Here is a 22491-nt window from a genome sequence, read left to right on the forward strand (position 1 = left end):
TTAGGGAGTGCGTGCATCAGTAAGGGTGTACTTCCACTCTTCTGTGACTGGCTCGAAAGCAGGAGCATACAGCTGGTCGCACTATCCGGTGTGATACGATGACATACAAACACCTTCCCCTCTGCGCAAGCATACCTTCATTTAAAGATATTTGTTGACTTCATCTCAGATAGTAAACTTGTTAAGATCCTGACTATTATTTGACTATTTCGAATGAATATGAATTAAAAAAAAAATTCACTTAAGAGTGTAAAAAATTGGGAAAAATGGTAATATTTCACCGAGTCTGATGAAAATGACAGCAAATAAGTATAAAGTTGGCAACATGTCGATCGTAGATTCGCGAATGTCGTCGAAAACATCGAGACTGAGGAAGAGTCGGAGAAAAAAATGAATATCGTGAAGCATTGACCACAATGCATGTCACAGAATCAAAAAAGTCTTGTTTTTGTTACCAACGAACCTCTAGCCTTGTTCCCTTTCCGGCTGCGGATGACTCAGTCATTTCACTGTCAGGTCATCAAATTTCGCCAGCAATCAGAATGAACGTTTGCAGGTGAGTCGGAACGTGACCCATTTAATTTGACAAACTAGCAGCCTGGTTAAGGAATATTACGCCGGGGGTGTAGAGTGCTGGATTAGCCTCTGGCCCCCATCGAAACCAACATTCCACCATGGTGTTATGTATGCGGCTTGAAGACGTTGCGAATATGCCACCAGAACGGTGAGTGGAGAAGCAAAAACATGGCTGAACAAGGTTCAAGTCGCACGACTGTATAAGCTTATGTATTTCTAATAACTGAATAAACTGCGACACCAGTTAAATAAGACTTTATTAATACATAAGACATGGTAGGCGGACTGAGCTGACTTGAAGGGAACCTAGGCAACCAAGAACCCATCAACATCGAGGAGGCAGCTGAGAAAAGTTCTAACCAAGGTCCCTACTGCAGTCCACAAGCGCGTTGGCGCCTTTGTGCTGGAGATAGTGTCAGGAGACAACCGTCCACATGTAACATTCGTAACAAAATTTTAAAGTTTCTTTTGACTTTTATTTGATAGCTAGTCAACTTTCGTACCATCGACTGTACATCGAAAATCTAGTGGGCGTTTATGAACTCACAGTTAGCATTTCGGATCGACTATTTGCCCTGAATATTTTTTTTTTTATGACCTATAAATTAGTCGACTTGATTTGCTGCCAACAGTAAGTTGGATATAAATCGAATTCTATGCTCTCTGAGTCGTGTGGTGAAAAATAGTACTGTAGCAGGTCTTACGACAAGTCCCCACTATTCAGAACAAAATATTCTCATCTGGTAATACTGCAATATTAGCGTTCCAAACGTAAACGTATTTTTCCAGTTATTCACAAATACACTGTATTTAGTGCAATCATTATGAACAGTATCAAGCTAAATAGAAGAAACAGAGGTAATAACGCTCGTGGTATCGTTATATTATCGGAAAACATTTTTTATGACAACAAAGCTTTCAACAAGCGAATCTATTTTCATCCATATGTTCGGTAAAATTACATCCAAGCAAATTAATTACAGTCGATTTATACGAATCGCTTAATTAGAAAAAAAAACCGTCAATAATTTAAATATATATGTAGACTAGTTCCAGGACTTATTCTGGCTATCTGGTATAAATCAATTATTGCATTCAAATGTACCGTCGCGCAATTCTTGTTATCACAATAATTGTCCATCTATTACAATTGTTTGTGGTTAGTTCATAATTATTAAGATTGAGCACCTTCATGTCCCTGATTCACCCATGGTGGGCACGAGATGGATGGTTGATAAGATTGAGAGATTGGAACTTGATAGGGTTGCGTATGCTGCACCTGCTGTTGTCCTTGCTGTTGCAGTAGGGGCGGCGGTGGAGGGTTGCAAACAGATTGCATTAACGGCACTGAATTATATGGGGGAGGTTTTGTTGTGTAGTGACGTACTGGATGATATTCGGGGATGGAAAGATGGTCAGTTCCTACGTTTTGGTGACCTTGCGGTGATCGGCTGTCGTCTGGTTGATCTAAAACAAATGTTAAGTATTGAATGAACAACTTAAGAAAGAGATCTTCCTTGATAAGTTTTGAAAAACTACTCAGCTTCCAGAACGTACTATACAAGTAGTATAGGAACCGAATAGTAACTACTTAATGTAAGTACCTAGTACATTGCATAGTCACTATGGACGGTACGTAACATGTTGGGTAATTAATCAACTTCTTAGTGGTTATAACCATGATTAAAGAAAATAAGGCGTGTTCTTGCGCAACGATCTCATTACGAACCAATTGCATCTCGCACAATTGGTGGTTAGTTGTGATATTCAATCATAATATGTACTACTACTACCATCAACATAAAAAAAATCGAATTACAACAGAACTTGGAATACTTTAGGCCATAGTACAGCTGTTTTTACTACAAAACATTTTTTTTTATACTGACATGTACTTATAAATGGTAACAAAGAGTAGCCATTCGTCTTATCCACGGGTTTTGGAAAACGTGTATTTCTATAAGTATGAATAAAGTGAATTCGCGGGTAAATAAAGGGTGCAACTTGCAAACGCATATTTTGAATTAAGAACAAAAATAAAATTGTTTCTCTACGACAGTCAAATATGTAATCCCATACCGCGCTTGACGCGAATGCAAAATACTTCATCATTATGATATATTTATTGATACTAACAATAAGGCGTATGCACCCCCCGGATGCCACGTATACGGTGAATGTTTGAGAAAATGAAACAGTCCGAACCCAGGCCCGGGCGGTCCATGTAGTACGCGCTCTGTTGTCGAACATACCCTAACTCACGAACGAGAGAGAGCGTGCTGCTATATGGGCCACCTGTGTCTTGTTTCGGACGGCTTCATTTGCTCAAAATCTTACTGTATATAGCATAATATTCTTTATTGGATTAACCAATGAGTACAGTTGTAGAATAAGATCGGTTATTCACTATCGCCATGACCACTCACCAGTAGTATACCACAGACTGAATCGAATTTTATAATAGTTTTAAAACTGTAGATTTTGTGAATACTAGATACTACCGCACATTTACGAGATAGTACCGGTGAATGTACATACTGATTGGCCACTTAAGGAAGTAACGCAGGAAATAGAATTGATGGACAGAAAAATACCAAACTTGGCAGAATGTTCGATTATAACGTAAAAAGAACTCATGAAAATTTTTACGATCCGAGGTGGGTTTTTACGCGAGATATTTGTAATTCTTTTCATATCTTTACTAGGGGCTTCGCCCCTGCGCGCTTCGCGCGCCAACCCCATCTCGGCACTGCGCGCCTCACTATTTCCTTACGCATTGTCTAGTAGACAGGCGAATTCCTTCATGTTGATTTGATGACAGGTCTGCACTTGCTATCGACTTCAATTCCTTCTGTGCTTACTTTTCTTTTTTTCATCAATCTAAGCTTCCATTTGTTGGTTGACAATTGGTTTTCCTTCTCTACTGATATCGATCTATCTCCTTGACTTGCTGAATTATTTTTGCTACCGCTCTGCCCGTTATTCTCCAACATCACCTTCTTTATATTATTTTTTTCTCTATATTTGTGTTGCTGTTCACTCCGCAAAACACCTCTTTCTCTTGTGGTTAACATAGATCCTGGTCGTCCTCTTGCCTGGTTATAGGAATATTTGTTTATTATTATTCTCTGGCTTATTTGGTTCTTCGCACTTACAATTTTATTTTCCTCTTTCTTTTGTGATACTTCCGACCATCCACCATCTTCATCGCCTTGTCTGCTGCTTGAAACTCCTCCTTTCTCCATTGTCATCGTAAATCCTGGCTGTCCTTTTGACTGTTTGGTGATATATTTAGATTTACTATCATTTGATTGTTACTTTTCATACTTATTACTCACTATCTGAGTTTTATTTTGGTTCTGCAAGACATCAAAGTGTCCACTGTCTCCGTCGCCGGTAAAGAGTAGCGAGAATTGTGTTTCATTTTGTGATCCGATCCGGTGTGGATGAATTTGTTCTTCGCGATACACGATTAAACATATTTTAAAAATGTCCGCAGCTGCAGCTAATTCTGCTTCTCCCCCTCATATTCCATTTTTATTCGTATGTGATTTGTAAACACCAGGTGACCTAATCACAGCACCGTTTGACTCGTTACCTGTAATAAAACCCGCAAATGTAGACCAATTATCCACTACATTTGAAACGATACTCAGTCTCACCTCTGCGTGTCGATCTTGAGTGCCGTATACACAATACGCCAACGCGCGAGAAAGACAATTCCCGTCGGGAATCATCTTGATAATTTTCGTTTGCATGTTCATTTTTTGCGCGTCAGAAACAGATACCTATAAAGATATTTGTCAAAGACTGTCATAAACAGCCGATGACAGCTGTCAAAGGGTTTGCTAGATGCTTTTTGTTTTGTTTTCGGGATCTCACCCCACCACCAACTTCATGCGTATACTATTGTTATTAAAATCTTTTTTATACTATTGTTATTATAGTCTTTTTTTTACTATTGTTATTATAATCTTTTTCTACCTGTTCATTTGTTTGAAACTTTTTTATTGGATAGAGAGATAAGCCACTTTAAAGTGGCTTCTTATGAGAAATGACGGAGTTGGCTGCACATTATTCCTTATATCTCCGTAATTGATGGATAGATCAGAATGAAATGTAAACAGCAGAGAGATGAAATACTCAGAATAATTTATCCGGCTTAAAAATATTCAAAGGTGACTTATGATAGGCATAATAAAAACAATAAAAAGTATTAATAGCGAATTTTCGGACCCTCGCTAAGAACATTGCAACGTCGCATATTCGAGGTTATGAGCGCGCATTTTGAAATTTCAACGTATGTGACAGCTCGTGCAGGCTATTACATTTTTTATAATTCTTCGTTTTTTGTTTACACGACATATTTTACCTTTTCAATAAAATTTTGGCTTCATTTCTTTAGGCATTTCGAACTGGCGCTTAAAAGAAATTCACTGATACCGCTGATGAGTTGTCGACGGCATATTTGACACACATATACACGCGCACACAATCAATGAAAAGCGACGATGCCAGATTAAGTACTACTTAGGTCAAACCACGGGCAAATGTTTGTAAGACTAGGTGGGTAGTTGCGTTACTTCCTTAATACCATCATACTGCTACGATATTGTCTGTCTTTGCGGTGCACAAGTGGTATACTACTAAGATAATACTGGTCAAGAATAATGGGGCTGAATAGTCATCCTAAAGAAATGAAGAAAAAATGTAGATTTTTTCAGTTATTGACGTCAAATTGCATGTTATAAATTGGATTATAATTTCATTTTATTCACACTATCAATTGTCAATTTTTTTATTCTTTTTGATGTGAGACGATCCCTTCACTTTCTTAAACGGGAAAACCACTGTGACAGCCGAAAAAATAACCGATTTTTAAGAATTCTTTTTCACTGGGTAACTACGTAGTAAAGGGATCGGATTGTTGGTGATACTCTGCGGTGTTTGTGAATTCACCTTCTCAAAAATTCTAAGAAACTCCATGTACCATTCACGAGTAGGGTAATATTAACTAGTTGTGTATTACTCACATGTAAGTAATACAAAAATAGTATTACTCTGTTCTATACCATACTAGTGAATAGCCGCCAGTATTCGTAAATTTACAGTCTTAAATCCACTGTCTTAAACCTACCGATGGTGAGATTCTGAATAGTATTTATCAATAGTTGAGTTTTTAGTTTTACACTTGTGTTTTCTGTACGAGAGTGGCTCAACCTACTTCTGAGCGGCCGGATCTGCGGAGGAGGCATGTTGATTGGCGGAGGTGCTGGATAGAACACATGATGCTCTCCATCTCGAGATGGCAGTAGAGGTCGTCCCCATTGAGTTCTCATATAAGGTTGCCATGGTGCCTGGGGTGGCGGTCTGACAGGAATCATCCCGCCAGATTCAGCAGCAGCATAATTTTGCTCATTTCCTAAACACAGACGAATAATGGGTAAAAGAGAGTAACTATCATAAAGAATCGGAGTGAAATCAAGACAAATTAAAAGAGACAGTCGTTGTCAAATTTTACACAGGTAGGTTTTTATCTACCAAAAACCTACCAAAGGGTCTAGGCCGGATAAGAATGGTGAATCTGCCCACACCGAATTTTGTGGCACCGATTTTTTCCCAAGTTCCTAACGTAAAAAAAAAATGTTGTGCAGAATTTGTAACAAACTCTGTCAAAATTCAATGAACGGTTTCGAAGTTATCATGTGAGAAGTGTTAAAATATGTCAACACAAGAATAAAACTAGTACAGTAGTACTAGTATACTAATATACTAATAGCAGCTACTTAAAGTTAACTTAAAAAACAAACACGAAACTGGGACTACCTCCTTCAAGGTATCCCACATTCTCTGTCGAAATATTTTTTCCAAGAAAAAGTATTTATCGAGTAATAGATATACCTTGTTTGATGACATGTTTATCGCCACATCGTTTTTCACCTGACAAACAGAAAAGATTTCATCAAAATAATGCAACAATGTACGTGTCGTTGTGAAGGACAAAAGATATACTTTCATTATATATATATATATATATATATATATATATATATATATATATATATATATATATATATATATATATATATTTATTTATATATAATATAATAATATATATATAAGCGAACATGTAGTTGAAAATCAATTTACGAAGAGAGACTGGAAAAATAAATCTCTCCAAATTTTCCCTTCTCCTGAAATCGCTAAGCTCTGGGTAATAACAGTTAGCTGGTTGTTCAAAGTTTTCAATAATGGATCAAAAGTTTGATTCAACCCTTGAAGCATGGATAAGTACGAATTTGTATTTCAGCCTGTTCTTGAATGAACTTTCCACATGACTGAATGAATTCAAAAGTTAGGATCAGCACATTTAGAGTTGACGTTGCTGGAAATCTATTGAATTCTGAAATATCAAAAGTATTCACTGTTTGCTTCTAGTGACGTTGGTATGACAGTTAATCTGAAAATTTTTTCGTCAGTAGCTAAAACGCAATGAAAAAAATTTCAATGGAGTAGTTTCATACTTTTTCAAAAATGAAACACTCTACGTGAGTGAGGATCTGAAAAAGACGGAAAGTGATGTTTTTTTATATTATTAAACCTTATGACATTCGTGGATTGTTTAACAAAACCTACTCAAACTTTAGGAGATGTAATATTTCAATAGTTGATGCATTTAAAAAATCAAAGGTCTTCAACGTTAATATAAAATGTTCTGCGGAACCGGCGTGGCATGGAATCTGAAAATAAATAAATTTCTGAGTATCAACTGAGTCGACTTGATTTCTCCAGTCGTGAACTCCACATCTGAAAATAAATTGCATAATGTATTCATCTTCTTCTGAAACGAAATCTGCCAGCCCAGGATATAGAGTATGAAAAGGTTGTTTATGAAGTACGTTGACTAGAAGTTGCAAGTTCTAAAATATAAATGTACAAATATCATATGGTAGATTTATGGTAGATTTTCTACTGCAATTATTCCCCTTGTTGTGCTAAATTCATTGAGGACGATGAGAAAAATGGTGGAAATTCACAGACGTAATATTCTATGGAATATTTATGCACTGAACAAACTAGTGCTGATCAATAAGGTTGGTCTAATTATAAGCTAAGCATAGGTATACAACATAAGAAACGTTTATACAGTAGAACTAGTCGCAGGTATTTTCTCATTACCGTCTCTAACAATCCTTAAGTTTAGGCGTACCAAGCTCATTCTAATTAAATGGCTAGACGGGTTTCCGAATACATTCAATAAACATCAAAATATAAATGAATAGTTTTCAATTTATCAGAAGGCAGCGCCTTTGGACTTTTTATTACCAAAGAGTATATCTGAAACAAAATGTTGTTACCAGGGCTGTTACATACCTCTTTCAGTATTGATTAGCACTCTCTGTACAGTTCAAAATTTAGCCAATATTACCAGATTAGATGTAATTAGAATCCGACAAGGTCAATACAGCGATGACAAAGGACTCCTTTGAAAGGATACATATTGAAATGTCGATCAATACATCTCATAGTTATTATTATAGTTCACGTTAATAACTATTTTATTGTCAAGATTCTTTCAAAATTATCAATGTACACTACAGTCTAAGAGTATCGGCAGCAGTGCTGGATTCCAGTTCACGGTCAGAATTTACGAAAAATGCTAAGTCAGCAAAAATGATTTCACAAATTATCTCACTTGATATGAGAAATTGTTTGATCGACCAGTTTTTTGTATTATTACATCGGCTAACTTACTTAATATGCACTTGGTTTACTTCTGCTATGAAATGGAAAGTTGAACAGCTAAAATTAGGCTAGGTTTTTGATAATCCTTCATGTTATTGCTACCTAAGAATCAGAATTTGTAATTGCAAAAAAATTCATTGCAGTTCTCTATGAGGACTGCAAATGAACGATTCTAGCTTGTACATTTCACGCCATTTGATTGAAATATTTCCTAACACATCTCATTGCATTTAGACGGAAATGGAGCATTACTAAATAAGGTTTTTTAACGATTTTTAAGTGGGACCGTCTCTACCACTGAAAAATGGTGAAATGTCTAATTGTAAGCCTACCTCTGTGGATAAAGCCATGACCAAACTGCAAAATCGGTCTAAGAAAACTAATACAAGCTTTTAAAATTGAACCACAGTTATCGTTGAAGTAGTTAAGGTACGCAAACTTGAGAAGACGTTCAACCAAAAAAATGATCACAATCTGAAAAATTACTGTAACCAAGTTTTGTTGCTTTAGATTGCTTTTCTTGACAGAAACTTGAAAAGAAAGTGTCAGTTATCAAAGAATAAAGACAACGCCATCGGGAAATGCAATAAATTGCAATAAAACAATTAAAAAAAATAGTAGGAGTTATTGCATGTGAATCCTGCAACCGTGTGTTTCCTTTGGATGCGACGATGACCAAACAGCAAACCAAAGTTACTTATAATGGTGTTACAATTTATTTTGATAATAAAACTCGAAATGTACCGAAGTATTCACGCTCAGTAACAGTTATTTGTTTCTGTCTGATGTGTATCCATTGGGCCGTTCTTTATCTAGTTAAAATTGATTAAATTAGCAGTTGAATGATTGGAATACCTTATTAAAAGAAATTTATTGTATATTTTGCCCTGAAATATTAATTTTCATTATCCTCCGTTAAAGTTCGACATCAGATTCTTAGGGGTCACCCATAAAGTACGTAAGGCCTTTTCTGGAAGATTTCCTGGACCGGGAGGGGTCCCCTCCCCGCGGCCTCTCTTACCGCCCTTATTTTACATAAGGTTTCGGAAAATTCACAAACAGGACAAAATAAACAAAATTATGAATGATTTATCAATAGATATTCATCATTCTTATAACAAAATGAACAGGTAAATTGAACTGGGATCTTTCTCACTCTATAAACAGAATAGAAGCGGTGGCTTGTTAAATATTGTTGAGGTTGGCCTTCGCGCTCAGTATGTATAAGATGCGTGCGCATCTCAACGCTTCGAGTAGCTTTGAGAAGCGTGTAGGGACGTATGTACCCTTCTTCTGAGTCGGGATAGACAAAAAAACGAGTACGCAACGTTCGAGTTTTTCGAGCAAGAGCTCTCAAGCTAGTGACACGGTATAAACTTTTGTAAAGCAAATAAAGAACATATAGTCATCATTTGTAACGTGACATTTCTGTTAAGCATGCCAGCTACAAGGTGGTCTCTGAACCTTGGGCGGAACCCAGGAATAAGAGCTTCAGAGATCGGGTCGCGAAATCATAATAGGGGAGCGCCAGAACTGGAGTCTCGCATCCGAGCTTCGACAGGGACGAAATAGCGAATCACGATTAAGATATTGCAGGATTTTTTTTTTTATTTCTTTTGAGTACACCGGCCACAGGCCAGCGACCAACTCCGACGCCGAGGATATTTCGAGGCGCAGCGAAACCGCGAAGATTTTGCGTGAAGGATGCCGAGGCTGCGGCGGGGGAGCCAACGCAGGTCCCTGCAGCGCGGGAATCCAAGGCGGACGCGATTCCCGCTGGCGGCCAGCGCGCCGCAGCTTCCCCGCTCACCCCGCCTACACCTGACCAAGGCAACCGCGAGAGACCGGCTAGCGACGAGGGAGCACCACTCTGCCCAACCCCGGACCACCGTAGAGCTGCGCGGAAGACGACATCGCGATCTAGCGTTAAGTTCTGTGCCGCGAAGCGACGACAGGTGCGCGTCAACTTGCGCAATCTCCGAAATCGATGACGGATCGATTGTTACGCATTCCTAGGGTCATGACGTCATGAAGGGATTAGCGTGACGAGATCGGCGTTACGGCCGATCGGCCATCAGAAAAGTCACTCTAGTTCTGGCGGTTAACCAAGGCACTTGCATACGGTGATAGTTGAGTTTCGTTTCTTTTGTCTCCAAGAGTTTGTGTTGTTGCGAGCGACGATGACCAGAAATTGTAACGAGGGAGTTGGTGATTTCGTCTTCTGGATGTGGAGCGGTAAGCGCTGCTAATATTCTTGCGAGAGAATTTCGAGAGACATTAAATACCGCTTGCCAAGGAACGGATAGCCAACGAGGATTTCTGTTATCGAAAGTACTCGAAATTCTTTGGCCGATACATCTGCTTGGTGACCGTAGCCTGAGTTGTGAGCAATAACGTAGAGCCACTTTTGAGCGATCAAGTAGGTCGAGTAGAGCCACGGGTTCGAGTCGAGGCACAAGGGTCTCAAATCGAGTGCAACCAAATTCCGTTGCACGGGGTCACGTCGAGTCTGTTCAAATAAAGTGTCACCCCTCGAGTAGGTCGCAGATCGTCACAGGGGGAGCGTTCAAACTCGCGAACCGCATTCAAACGTCACGGAGTAGGTTGAGCTCGGATGCGCGATAATAAGTTGTAGATAATCCCGAGGAAGAACATATTAGTTAAGATAATAATTAAGATTGTAAGTAACGCGGCCAGAGCGAGTTTCTTTTTTTTGTTTCTTGCCCTTGAGGCTAATAGTGGCGATTTGCGCGATACCGGAGAGGACGATCGCGGTCGGCGCGACGGGTCAACTTCTGTTTTCGAATTTTGGAGCTATTGTTTATTGTTAAGGCAGCGACCAGCGCAAGTAGGCATAAGAAGTCGTCTAGATTTAGTCATTTTTTTTTCTTCTTTTCTATTATATAATTTTTTTTGTTAAATCTAAGTATTTGAGTATGAATCGCGAATAGCGAATTATGAATTATTATTTTTATTGTTTGGCATTTTGAGTCGCAACGAGCAAGGTTTGAATTATTATTTTTTTAAATATTTTTTGTGTTTATATTATCGTTGGCAGAAAATATATTTGTTTGATTCTATCATTGCTTAGTAAAATAACGTGTTGGTGTTGCGTATCTCGCTCTCTCTCTACCCAAAAATTACCCCTCCCCTCTCCACGGTACTGAGCTACCGAGCATATTGTCGCGGCATAGCGCATCAACGGTTTCGAGGCGTATTGATCACGCCAGGCGCCCAACAAAACTTTGCGATATTGTTTTTAGATCCAGGGTACATCGTGGACGCCGAATTATTGTGCACGCGGTAAGTTCTCGGTCATTTGCTCCGAGTGATCGAGAAGCGGGAAAAATCCACGCCACACATTATATACATATACTAGGGAGGCCTCGCGCGCAAGCCCCCATTTTCATACATGGTTCGGTTAGGTAAGGTTCGGGTATTTCCGGATAGATTCCGGCAAGTTCGGGTAACTTCGGTTAAATTCGGGTAGGTTCGGGATGCCTGACACGGCACCGGTGGCGGCGGCGATATCTTTATATAATATAGAACGATATTCGGTACGTTGTTTTATATATTCAACACACGACTCTATCCTTCGCATGTCCTTTTTCTCCAGCACGTTCGGTTCAACAAATATATATCAATAGTATCTATCTATTAGCATCTCACGCTTCGGATAGACGAAAATCAAGACAAACGTTTCACACATCTCAAAAGTGTTTTGGAAGAAAATGAAAAAAAATCTTTCGTAACATAAGATTTACATCTGCTTGCCGTCTTCGTAAGAAGACGTAAGAAACTCGCGGACCTCCGATGCCCCTTAAAAATTTTATTCAATTTTTGAATAGCCCCTTATAAATTCAAGTATAAATAGATATATTATTATTTCAGATTTATGGTAAGGATAAATTCCAAATTTTTGACGAACTTATGAATTGTAAATCGAGTGAAAGATGGTCCAATGGAGGAAACTACACATCAGAAGCTCCATATTTCGGAACAATGACACACCCCCAGAAGTTCTGGCAGAATCTGTTATCCGGAGGTCCAATACTTTCCTTGTGAGTCACTGAACAGTGTACACCGAAAGTGGAGCCACGCCCACGAATACTCTGGAGTGGCATTCATGTAACTTTTGTCAACGGAATGAAATTTTCATAATTTACACTTCATTTTCAGCAAATGTTAAATATCTTTCAGCAATAACATTTGAATGAATTTTCATCTTGCTTTATTTGTTTTTCAGTAATAAAAAGTATTGGAACACGAATTTTTGCATTTTATGTCTTAGAATTCGGTACTGAGTCGTAATATACGCGGACCCCGTACCCCTAATGGAGCAAGAGGATACAGGTTAAGCGCCAACCGAGCGCATCTCCGGGTAACGGATAGGAGGACGGCCAGGGAAGACCGTGCATGCTCATGCCTGGGATCGGCTGGATACTGGCTGGCAACCGGCCCACGGGGCGGGGGCGGGTGACGACCTGGTTAGCTGGAGCTATACGGGACCCGGCTGGCGTAAAAACCGGCCCAGGGAAACTAAAGCCCCGGCCGCGGACTAACTCCTAAAGTCAAGATGTAAGCTATCGTGCGGAAAGTTGGATGGCACTGGGGTCTCAAGTATCGCGAACGATGCCCTTGGGATACCGGGCGCCCCCCCATTGTACTAGCCTTACCCTCACATAGCAGGCTCTGTGGCGGACCGTCCTTTCCTGCACACTCGTGGGACACCAATGGAGTTGAACCAAAGAAAAAACCCAAATTTAAAGACAACGCCCGGCGAGGGGGTCTCTACGGAGATCAGCTCGCCGGTGACAACAACGAACGACGGGACCGGAGGGATGCGGGCGGACGAGGAAACTTTAGTCTTCCTGACACGCTGCTTCCAGTCGGTCACGACGACCACTGGGGCTGGGGAGAATGGAGGGACCGGCACAGCCTGAGACCACCCCCCAACCCCCCAGCAACAGCAACAGCAGTCGGGGCCCGCCGCAGCGGGGCGTCAAGGAGGAGGGCTAGGAAGGCCAGGATAGCCTCCGGGACCTCCTCTGAGACAACCCCTGCGGGAGACCCTCCTTTAAAATCCGCGCACCCCGGGACGGGCGGCCCATCTTTTGGGCTGCCTGATACCGAGGTGCGACAAGAAGATAGCCAGGTGCCGTCGGAGGGGACGGGTCTAAAAAGACCAAGACCCTCGGACGGCACGCCCTCGGAAGTCTACTCCCTACGCTACGCATCTATGCCCCAAAAGGGGCCGAGAAAAGTTCAGGTCCAGGACTTATATGGAGGCAGCCAGGGGCCGGAGGATGGTTATTATTCTCTCGGATTACCCCGGGGCCATTCTAGACTCCGAGCAGGGGGATGCGGGCGTTGGTAGAGGCGCTAGACTCCGTCCCGGAAGGGGAAGAGGTTCCATGCTTTAAACAGTGCCGCCATGACCAGGGCGTCCTGTGGGTTACATGCTCAGAAGACGGGGCGTTGACCTGGCTGCATCAGACGGTCCCGACCTCGACGTCTTGGGTGAAAGCTTCCCTCTATATTCTGGAAATGGGAACTGCCAGGCTTACGAGGATGATAGTCTTTATCCCTGGTATACCAGTGGAAACGGAGGCTGAAGCGCCAAAACATCGGTCTCCAGACCCACTTTTGGAAGGTCTGAGACAGGAAGGACGGACCTAAGTCCGTCCATCTGGTGTTGGGCGTAGACGCTAAATTAAACAACATGCTCGGGGGGAGGGGCTTGTCGTCCACTTCGGCTTAGGGCGTATTTCCTTCAAAGAAGGCCGCCCTGTGACGGAGAATGGACCGCAGGACCCCCCGCCAGGCAGCGAGGACGGGAAAGCGCCGCGGAAATGGGCTCCAGCGCCGGCAATGGCAGCGGGGCCCTCCCGCGCCGCTGCCCTGACGAAAGACGTGGCACCCTCGGGCTCAAGGACCAGGGGTGCGAGCGCCGCGGTTCGGGACACGAGGGCTGCCACAAGAAGAGGCGGAGGAGGCTCTGCCGTGAGGCCCAGGGGTCGCCCCCCTAGGTCTCACGAGCTCAGCAGAGCCAGGCAGGAGAGCGTGCAGGCAGGTTCGCAAGGACACTGCCGGGTGCGACCCCCGCACCTGCGGAGCTGCCATAGCGGCACCAGCTAGCTCGCCGCCCTGCGGACAAGGGGGAGGGGGAACTCGGTAAAAGGATACCCCCATCCCCCGAAATAGCGAAGCTGACGTCCTACGGCCCAGTGACCGCGCGGAGGATGAAGGTTTCACAGATCGACTTGCAACACTGCAAAGCGGCCTCGGCTATCCATAGCCAAAGCTTGGCGGTGAAGCAAACAGATATATCAGTCATTCAAGAACCGTGGATTAACAAGGGGCTTGTTTCAGGACTGGATAGAAGGATCGGCGTGTTGGTGTGCGAGAAAGGCGCGGCTGGACTCGGACCGAGGGCGGCGGTCTTCATTAAAGGCAGGCAACAGGCACTAAGGCTCAGCCAGTTCTGCAGCAGAGACCTGGCAGCTGCCATGATCAAGCTGAAACGGAAGAAGGACGGAACCATCGACAGAGTCGTGTGCTCGGCCTACCTTTCCTGCGACTCCGTAGAACCACCTCCCACGGAAGAACTTATAAATTTGGTCAGGTACTGCGCCGACAAGGGGCTACACCTCGTAGTGGGCTGCGATGTGAACTCGCGCCGCACCGTCTGGGGCAGCTCTGATACCAATAAGAGGGGTACAGCTCTGCTGGAGTACCTATCATCAGTCGAGCTCGACATACTGAACAAGGGCTCAAGATCAACCTTCATCACCTCACACAAACAAAAAGTGATCAACCTCCCACTCTGCAACCACAGGCTTCTGGAACTCATCAGCGACTGGTGGGTGCAAGAAGAACACACACTCTTAGACCACAGGCGCATCACGTTCTCCCTCGCGGCGAAAGCCGGGTTGGAATCGACGGGAATACGCAGGAATCCCAGGGCTACAGTCTGGTCCTCCGATAAACAGGAACTGGGCTGGAGGCTCCAGGGACCTTGCAGCCATCTGAGCAGTGCTAGCGTGGTGGAGAGCGAGGTAATACACCTGCAATCCTCCATAATCCAGGCCTTTGAGGCAGCGTACCCCGCAAAGCCCAAGGTAAATAAGTCCAAGGTACCCTGGTGGCACGGAGAGCTGGGCAAATTTGGGCCGAGCTCCCGAAAACTCCTCAACCGGGCCCTTAGGACAAACAAGGACACGGACTGGGCGGCCTATACGGCTGCCCAGAAAGAGTACAACTGATCAGAAGATCAAAGACGGAGGCCTGGAGAGGGTTTTGCAGCGAGACCAAGGCTCTACCACTAGTGGCCAAGCTCCGCAGAATCTTCTCGTCAGGCCCACCGATCAGGCTGGACTGCCTTACGCTGCCGGACGGCAGTATGGCAGTCATTCGGACATAATGATATAAAAATAAATGATAAAATAATAATGACCCATATGCTGGAGGTCCACTTCTCTGGGTTCGGACTTGCAGTTCAGGGACCATCTCGACAGGCTGGCCCAACCAGGCGAGGACCGCGGGACTGGAAATCGGCAGGAGAGATCGTCGCAACGGCCAGGATCAGGCGGGTGATCGACACCTTTGACAGGTTTAAATGTCCGGTGGCAGATGGGATCTTCCCAGCCCTCCTCCAAGAAGTGGGCGAGACCCTGATCACCAGGCGGAACAGAATCTTCCGAGCGTGCCTAGGGCTACGCTGCATAACCTGGAGGTAGACCAGGGTAGTATTCATCCCGAAAACAGGAAAGAACTGCTATGACCACGCAAAATCATGGAGACCGGTCGGTATAAAATCTTTTCTGCTGAAGACACTGGAACAATTGGTGGACAGATTCATAAGGGACGAAGTTCTAGCTGTGAACCCCTTTTCGAAGATACAGCACGCCTACTAAGCCGGTAGGACAACAGAGACGGCACTCTACCACCTGGTAAAAGGGAGGTGGAGGGGCCACCCTATCGAAAGAAAGCAGCGTTTTGCGTGTTTATGGACATTGAAGGGGCGTTCGACAACACCTCCTTCGATGCAATTTGTGAAGCTGCCACAAAGTTGGGCGTAAGGCACATACTACAGACCAGGACTGTCTCCGTTAGTCTTAGAGGTACCGAGGTCAGGACCCAAGTTGGCAGGGGTTGCCCACAGGGGGCGTAGTCTTCCCCCTGCTGTAGACCCTGGTCGTGGACAGTCTAATTACGGGGCTCGACAAGATGATGATGACAGCGGTGGGTTAGGCTGACGACGTTACCTTAATCGTCGCAGGTGACCACCTTCCCTCTATGACAAGCAAGATGCAGAAGGCACTTAACTTTGTTCAGAACTGGTGCACATCTTAGGGTCTAAGGATCAATCCTAGCAAAACCGAGATGGTACTCTTCACTATGAAGTGCAACCTCATGATGGGACAAATTGAGATTTTTGGGTTAAGATTAACCCTGTCTATCGGGGTGCGCTACATGGGAGTCACCCTGGACCGTTAACTTACATGGAGGGCCCACATCGACCACCAAGCACAGAAGGCTACGGCCACTTACTGGACCTGGATTATGCAGGAGGATGGTAGACTGAACCTGGGGACTACAACCATGGGTAGTCCAATCACAGCAATCATACTGTCTCAAATCACCTATGCTTCACTCGTCTGGTGGCCCGCAATGGGCAAGACCACATTTCGAATAGCATACGACCGCATCTACAGGATGGCGATCGTGGGCATCACGGGGGCTCTTCGGCCACCTCGACAACTCCTATAGAGGCCCTTCTAGACCTACCGCCTCTACACATCACGGTGGAGGAGGATGCCTGCGGGTAACGCTACATCTGTGGCACCTAGGGCTTTGGAAGCGCACCGGTTTGGGACACACAGTGATACTAAACCGGTTAGGGGCACCGCGGACTGTTCTGGAACTGACCGGGGACCGCTGCTCTAGCAGATTCCAATTTGACCAAACTTTCAGGGTAATTTACCCCCCTAGGGAGACCTGGGTTAAGAACCCAGATGATTTATGCTCACCAAAAGGACTCGTTTGGTATACAGACGGGTCTAAAGCTGAGATGGGCACCGGCGCCGGCTTCTGGTGCGGGGGACCAAGGACCAGCATTTCGCTCTCCGTAGGACCCACGGCCTCGGTACTACAAGCCGAATTGTTTGCCCTGCTGACCTGTGCCCTGCATATCCTGAGCAACGGCTACAAAGGGAATCACATATACATCTAGTGACAGCCGAGCGGCACTTAGACACTTGGACGCATACGTCGTAAGTTCAGTGCGGACTTGGGACTGCATTACTCTCTTATCACGGCTGTCAAAGAATAACCGCGTAAGCTTCATATGGGCGCCAAGACACAGTGGCATCCAAGGCAACAAGCTGGCACACAACCTAGCCAGAGAGGGAGCATCACGCCGCACGAGTGACGAGGGCTGCCTCGCTGACCTATCTCCGGGGCACGTAAAACGCCTATCCAAGCAATGGACGGAGACCCGCTTCGCGGAACCCTGGAGTGGAGCACCGGGCATGGCTCAAACGAGGGCCCTATTCCAAGGGCCATCGCACGCACAAGCAGCCACGCGCATCAATCTAAACAGGACCGAGCTAAAAACCGCGGTGGGTTTCATTACCGGTCACTGGTACACGGGCAGGCATCTCGTACACTTGGGGCTCAGAACGGAGTCCCTGTGCCCGAGATGCGGGGAGGAGCAGGAGACTCACCTCCACCTCATCAGCCGGTGTGGTGGACTCGAGGGACCGCGTAAACGGGCCCTTGGAGCTAGCTACACCGGCGAAGAAAAAATTGAGGAAATAAGGGTGGGCAGACTGCTTCAATTTGCCAAGCTGGCCGGCCTCACGTCGATTCTTACATATTAGGGTGCCCCAACGGGCCCGGGCACAATGGTCAAGCAGGACTGAACGCCCGGTTACCCCCGTCTAACATAAATACATAGGTACGAGTCGTAGTATAAATAATTTATCCTGATGAATTTTAATTGCTATTCTCTGTAATAAATCAATTTTTAATAATTATTATTACTCTTATTATCGATTCGAAGTGTTTTACATTATATATTATCTTATATAATAAAGAGGGTTCCGTTTTTCTTTTTCGAGTACGGCACCCTAAAAAGTAGTAACCTATCGGACCATACAACGAACTATTAATGCAGGATTCTTTGACTTATATTTATAACATATAACGAATGACATATTCGCTTCATTTGCATTCCTTCCGATTATCATCCAATTAATTCAATGTTTCTTATGTAATTGTGGTGCTTAATATCTGAAATATTGCGAATTCAAACAAAAAATAAAGAAATATTGATAAAGCTCTAAAATTTTTGCAAGAATATCGAATATTTCATACGACCTGTCGCATTTTTGGTGCTCGTCTTCGAATAGTTTATTAGCAAATTTTATTCATATAGTTTTTAATATGTACATTCAAAATTTAGACGAACTTTTCAATTTGGTAAACTATGAAAGAAGATATGCATTTTCTTAACATATCAAAATCTATTTTTTATATTGTATTTCTCGAGAGATAATATTTTTTCGTTCCGCAGTCTATCGCAGAAGTTTTCATCTTTTACGACTGTCAATGCATAGACGGATATCTCGGCCAATTGATATTTGAAAAACGAGAGAAAATTAAAATATGACCATTTTACTCCGGGTCATGTGATAGGAATTCTAAAAGGGGTACTACAGACCCAGGTATGCGACGAAAAAATGGATATGGCCTAGGGTTAAACAACACTAGCAAACTACACTATTTATGTAGAACATACCTCACCCATCTCCACATTATTGGGTGACATAAAATTCTAATATTGGGTTCGAGATAAAGATCCAATTAACTTGTTTCAGATTCAACTGACGTATTAGCTTCAATGAAAAGGTCAAAAATGGTACATAGAAATTTCTGTTACTCTTCTTCCTCAAAATGTTAGATTTACATGTATAAAGTCGGAAAATTTCAAAGTAAAAGTTGAAAATTTTCTGAAAATATGTTTCGAAAAATTGGCAAAAGTATATCTCTAGCGAAAAAACGACTCAAGTCTAGAAGAAAGTGAATTTTAAAACTGACATTTCTTTGAAAATTAAATTTTCTGTTGTATTGAAATATACTTTGAAGTTCATCTGTTTGTGCATCCTCAACAATTCATGTCACAGCAGTAAGGTGCACATACATTTTTATTTTAAGAGGAGATACAATTAAAGCTCTTAGTTGCATACCAACCAGAACAAAAATGACGTAGCCATAGCGATGTCTTGTGGAAAGCTTTACATATTACTAACACGGTGGTATGCTCAACCGTCCAATAGCCACAATCAAATTCAGATACAAAAAATGTTTTTTTTCTTCAAATTGCTAGACATCTTTCGGGGTACAAATTTTGTTAAAGAGGCAATTTAAGCAAATTTAGTTTTTCAGTTTTATGCGGCTAAATAGCTTTTGATTGAAACCCTGTCAAATTCGTGTAAACAATTTTTATAAAAATCAAGTATCATATTTAAAGAAATAGCCATTTCCCCGACGTGAAAAATTACTCAAATGACCACTAAAGGATTAATTAAATTGATGATTGGATGGACGTGAAAGCGAATCAAGTATATGAATTTCTGTAGTCAATAGGGTCGAGATAATTTCTCACAGAATAAGTGCCGATTCGTTTGCCAAAGTGATACAGTTTTATGAAACGAGAATTTAAAGATAAACGTAAGAATATGAATTCAAGTTTTCTATCACTACTGACTGGGTTGAATAATCGTGGATTTTCTCTGGTATTCAGCACTCTTTCTTCTCTAATACTCTTAGCTACAGACCTGAATGTGAAGACGGTATAAGCAGCTTGTTTCGGCCGCCGTTTGCTGAGCCAATACCTCCTGGTGGTGGGCCAACCGAGAATTGGTGCTGGCGGTCGCTTTCTCTGCTTGAACAAGTCAGTCAATTCTCATTAAAACGTGATAATACATCCAGAAAATTATTTCAACAAGAATCGTATAGATTAACTGGATACACCCATCAATATTCTGAAATAATCAAATCAGTCCGAAGCATAATTTTTCTTTACATTTATATCCACCTTGTGTGGGTACATTTATTGGCATGGACATTTTAAACACGAACCTCTACCGTATATTCTCTGCATGAGAGTACATGAGAAACTTTTTCACGATTGTACATGAACATATATGTACTACCACTATATGTGCAATAATAACTCACGAAATAAATAATATGCATTGACAATTGTAATCAACTATTAGTAGAATTTAATTTTGACAAAACTTTTCACCAAATTCAATACTCAAAATTACTAAAAATTGAGACCAGTTACTATTGAGGTGCAACTATAGAACAGACGCATGAAGCAGAAAAATATGTTTTCCAAATAATGTTTTGACCTACCCACAACCGTTAAACATTGAATATACAGTATGATCGTCGATTAATGTTCCAATAAGATGGTATCATTACAGAATGGCGTATTTTATGGGATTGACCAAGTATCATTTGAATGAGAAAGTTTTTTCGAACGCGGAAAGGTGAATCATCATTTTTAGTAATTGAGTTCAAATGTGCGAAAATTTACAAATCTTCCGGTTTACATCAGAATATTAAACGAATGAACGAGTATAACTTATTACCGTTTACGCACAAAATTACATAGCTTTTCATACAATCAAGTATGCTCATATTTATCGATGAAAATTGAAAGAGTTACGAAATAAACAATGTCTGACTTGTTTTGGATGATACCTAATTAAACTTCTACTGGATGCAGTGTACCTAATCGTAAGATACTTTTTTATGGATTAGTTCCAATATCATTCTAAGGTTTATTTCATCGGTCACTTGGCCTAAAGTTTTGCATGTGTAAAAATATATACTTATATTTCAATTTGTTTTACTTTCAGCAAGTTCATGATGGTGCCACTTCAAGAGATCCTTCACTTGGAAATACAGCTAAAATTCAATTTTCTTAAGACGCTATTTTGAAAGAACAGTAATAAATACGATACCAAAAATTTTACTATTTGTTTATGAAGCATTCCATGACAATTTGTCCTGCGTTCGAATTGAGCTTTTTGATTTAGCGTGCAATTTTTCGAATGATTGTTGTGACTTTCGAAGGCACTCATTTTTTTCAAATCAATTTGAATGAGCTTCATTTTTGAAAACGACCATATTGATCGACATTATTTGAAAATTTAAAGTAATTCTGAAAAATCGTGTGTCAGATATCAACTGTGGCGGCCATTCGCCAGCAGCGAGCTGGCGAAGAAAGTCTTTCTCAGAATTAATATTAACTTTTTCCTATTTCTGTCTTTTACAACTTTGTGTTTTACAATTAACAGTGTCCACGCCTCGCCTTGCTAGCTGAGAGCCGACGGTTTGACCGTGCCTGGAATTTTCCTACATGTGGCGTTTATGGCGCGACGCGACCCTTGGCCTTGACTCGGGGGCGAGAGTGCACTTTTTCACATTTTGAATGAAGTCTTCACCGTGCTCTGGCAACATATGCATCTACTAACTAGCTTCATTCTTTTTGCCTTCTGCGTGCTCGTTAATCAATCGCCTAATTTCTGTAACTTGTTTGTCTTCTCTATTTCAACAAACCATTTGTTAATTCCTTGTTACCGTTAAACATAGTTCCCAGCGTCGGTTATTTCACCTTACAACTCCACATCAACAATTTTTGAGCTTAGATACGTAAATGTTGGATAAGTTTAATGTGCGTTCACCCTGCATGAGCCAATGAGAGCTCGAAGCGCGCGCATGCGTGAGAGATATGAGAGACTGCGGTCGCTGCCATGTGTGTGAGCGTTAGTCGTCTCTAGAACTTTGTACGAGGAAGACCAAAAGAATAAAATACATTTGTTAAAATCTTCTTTTAGTTAAATTGGTGTGACGTTAATTTTCGCAACCTGTTTCCTATCCTCACAATAAAATATGCGACAGTAAATAGGGTTGAAAAAAATATACCGATTTTTTTCTTCTCATAACTATAGGTATTACGGGACTTCAGGAGGATTGGTTCGAAGAGCGGTTGTCAAACCACCTCTATACCCACTTGTTACGTCCGGCGTATCGCCACCCGTCTACTACTCCTACTTGCTAACTCGTTCACATTTCTTATACTAGCAT

The 22491-nt window shown here is 42.3% G+C and overlaps 2 protein-coding genes across 9 annotated transcripts in view; one reads left to right on the forward strand and one right to left on the reverse strand.

Moving 5' to 3' along the window:
• Positions 1 to 1107: 1107 nt before the first annotated feature.
• LOC124224730 (uncharacterized) overlaps positions 1108 to 22491 on the reverse strand; it is a 219499-nt gene continuing 198115 nt past the window's right edge. For all 8 annotated transcript variants that reach the window (XM_069133619.1, XM_046636923.2, XM_046636924.2 and 5 more), the window contains 4 exons: positions 20166 to 20269; positions 6478 to 6516; positions 5801 to 5998; positions 1108 to 2043 (listed from right to left, as the gene is read on the reverse strand). In XM_069133619.1, the coding sequence (XP_068989720.1) occupies positions 1751 to 2043; positions 5801 to 5998; positions 6478 to 6516; positions 20166 to 20269 (634 nt within the window). In that variant the 3' untranslated portion in view covers positions 1108 to 1750. The remainder of the gene's footprint in view (positions 2044 to 5800; positions 5999 to 6477; positions 6517 to 20165; positions 20270 to 22491) is intronic.
• LOC124224736 (uncharacterized) lies at positions 5893 to 21371 on the forward strand. Its single transcript, XM_069133624.1, has 5 exons — positions 5893 to 6101; positions 12214 to 12383; positions 12569 to 19246; positions 20158 to 20281; positions 21261 to 21371. The coding sequence occupies exon 3, from the start codon at positions 14565 to 14567 to the stop codon at positions 15585 to 15587; it is 1023 nt and encodes a 340-aa protein (XP_068989725.1). The 5' UTR covers positions 5893 to 6101; positions 12214 to 12383; positions 12569 to 14564; the 3' UTR covers positions 15588 to 19246; positions 20158 to 20281; positions 21261 to 21371.

The sequence above is a fragment of the Neodiprion pinetum genome, chromosome 1, assembly GCF_021155775.2.
Source record: "Neodiprion pinetum isolate iyNeoPine1 chromosome 1, iyNeoPine1.2, whole genome shotgun sequence".
In the NCBI taxonomy this organism is placed as follows: domain Eukaryota; kingdom Metazoa; phylum Arthropoda; class Insecta; order Hymenoptera; family Diprionidae; genus Neodiprion; species Neodiprion pinetum.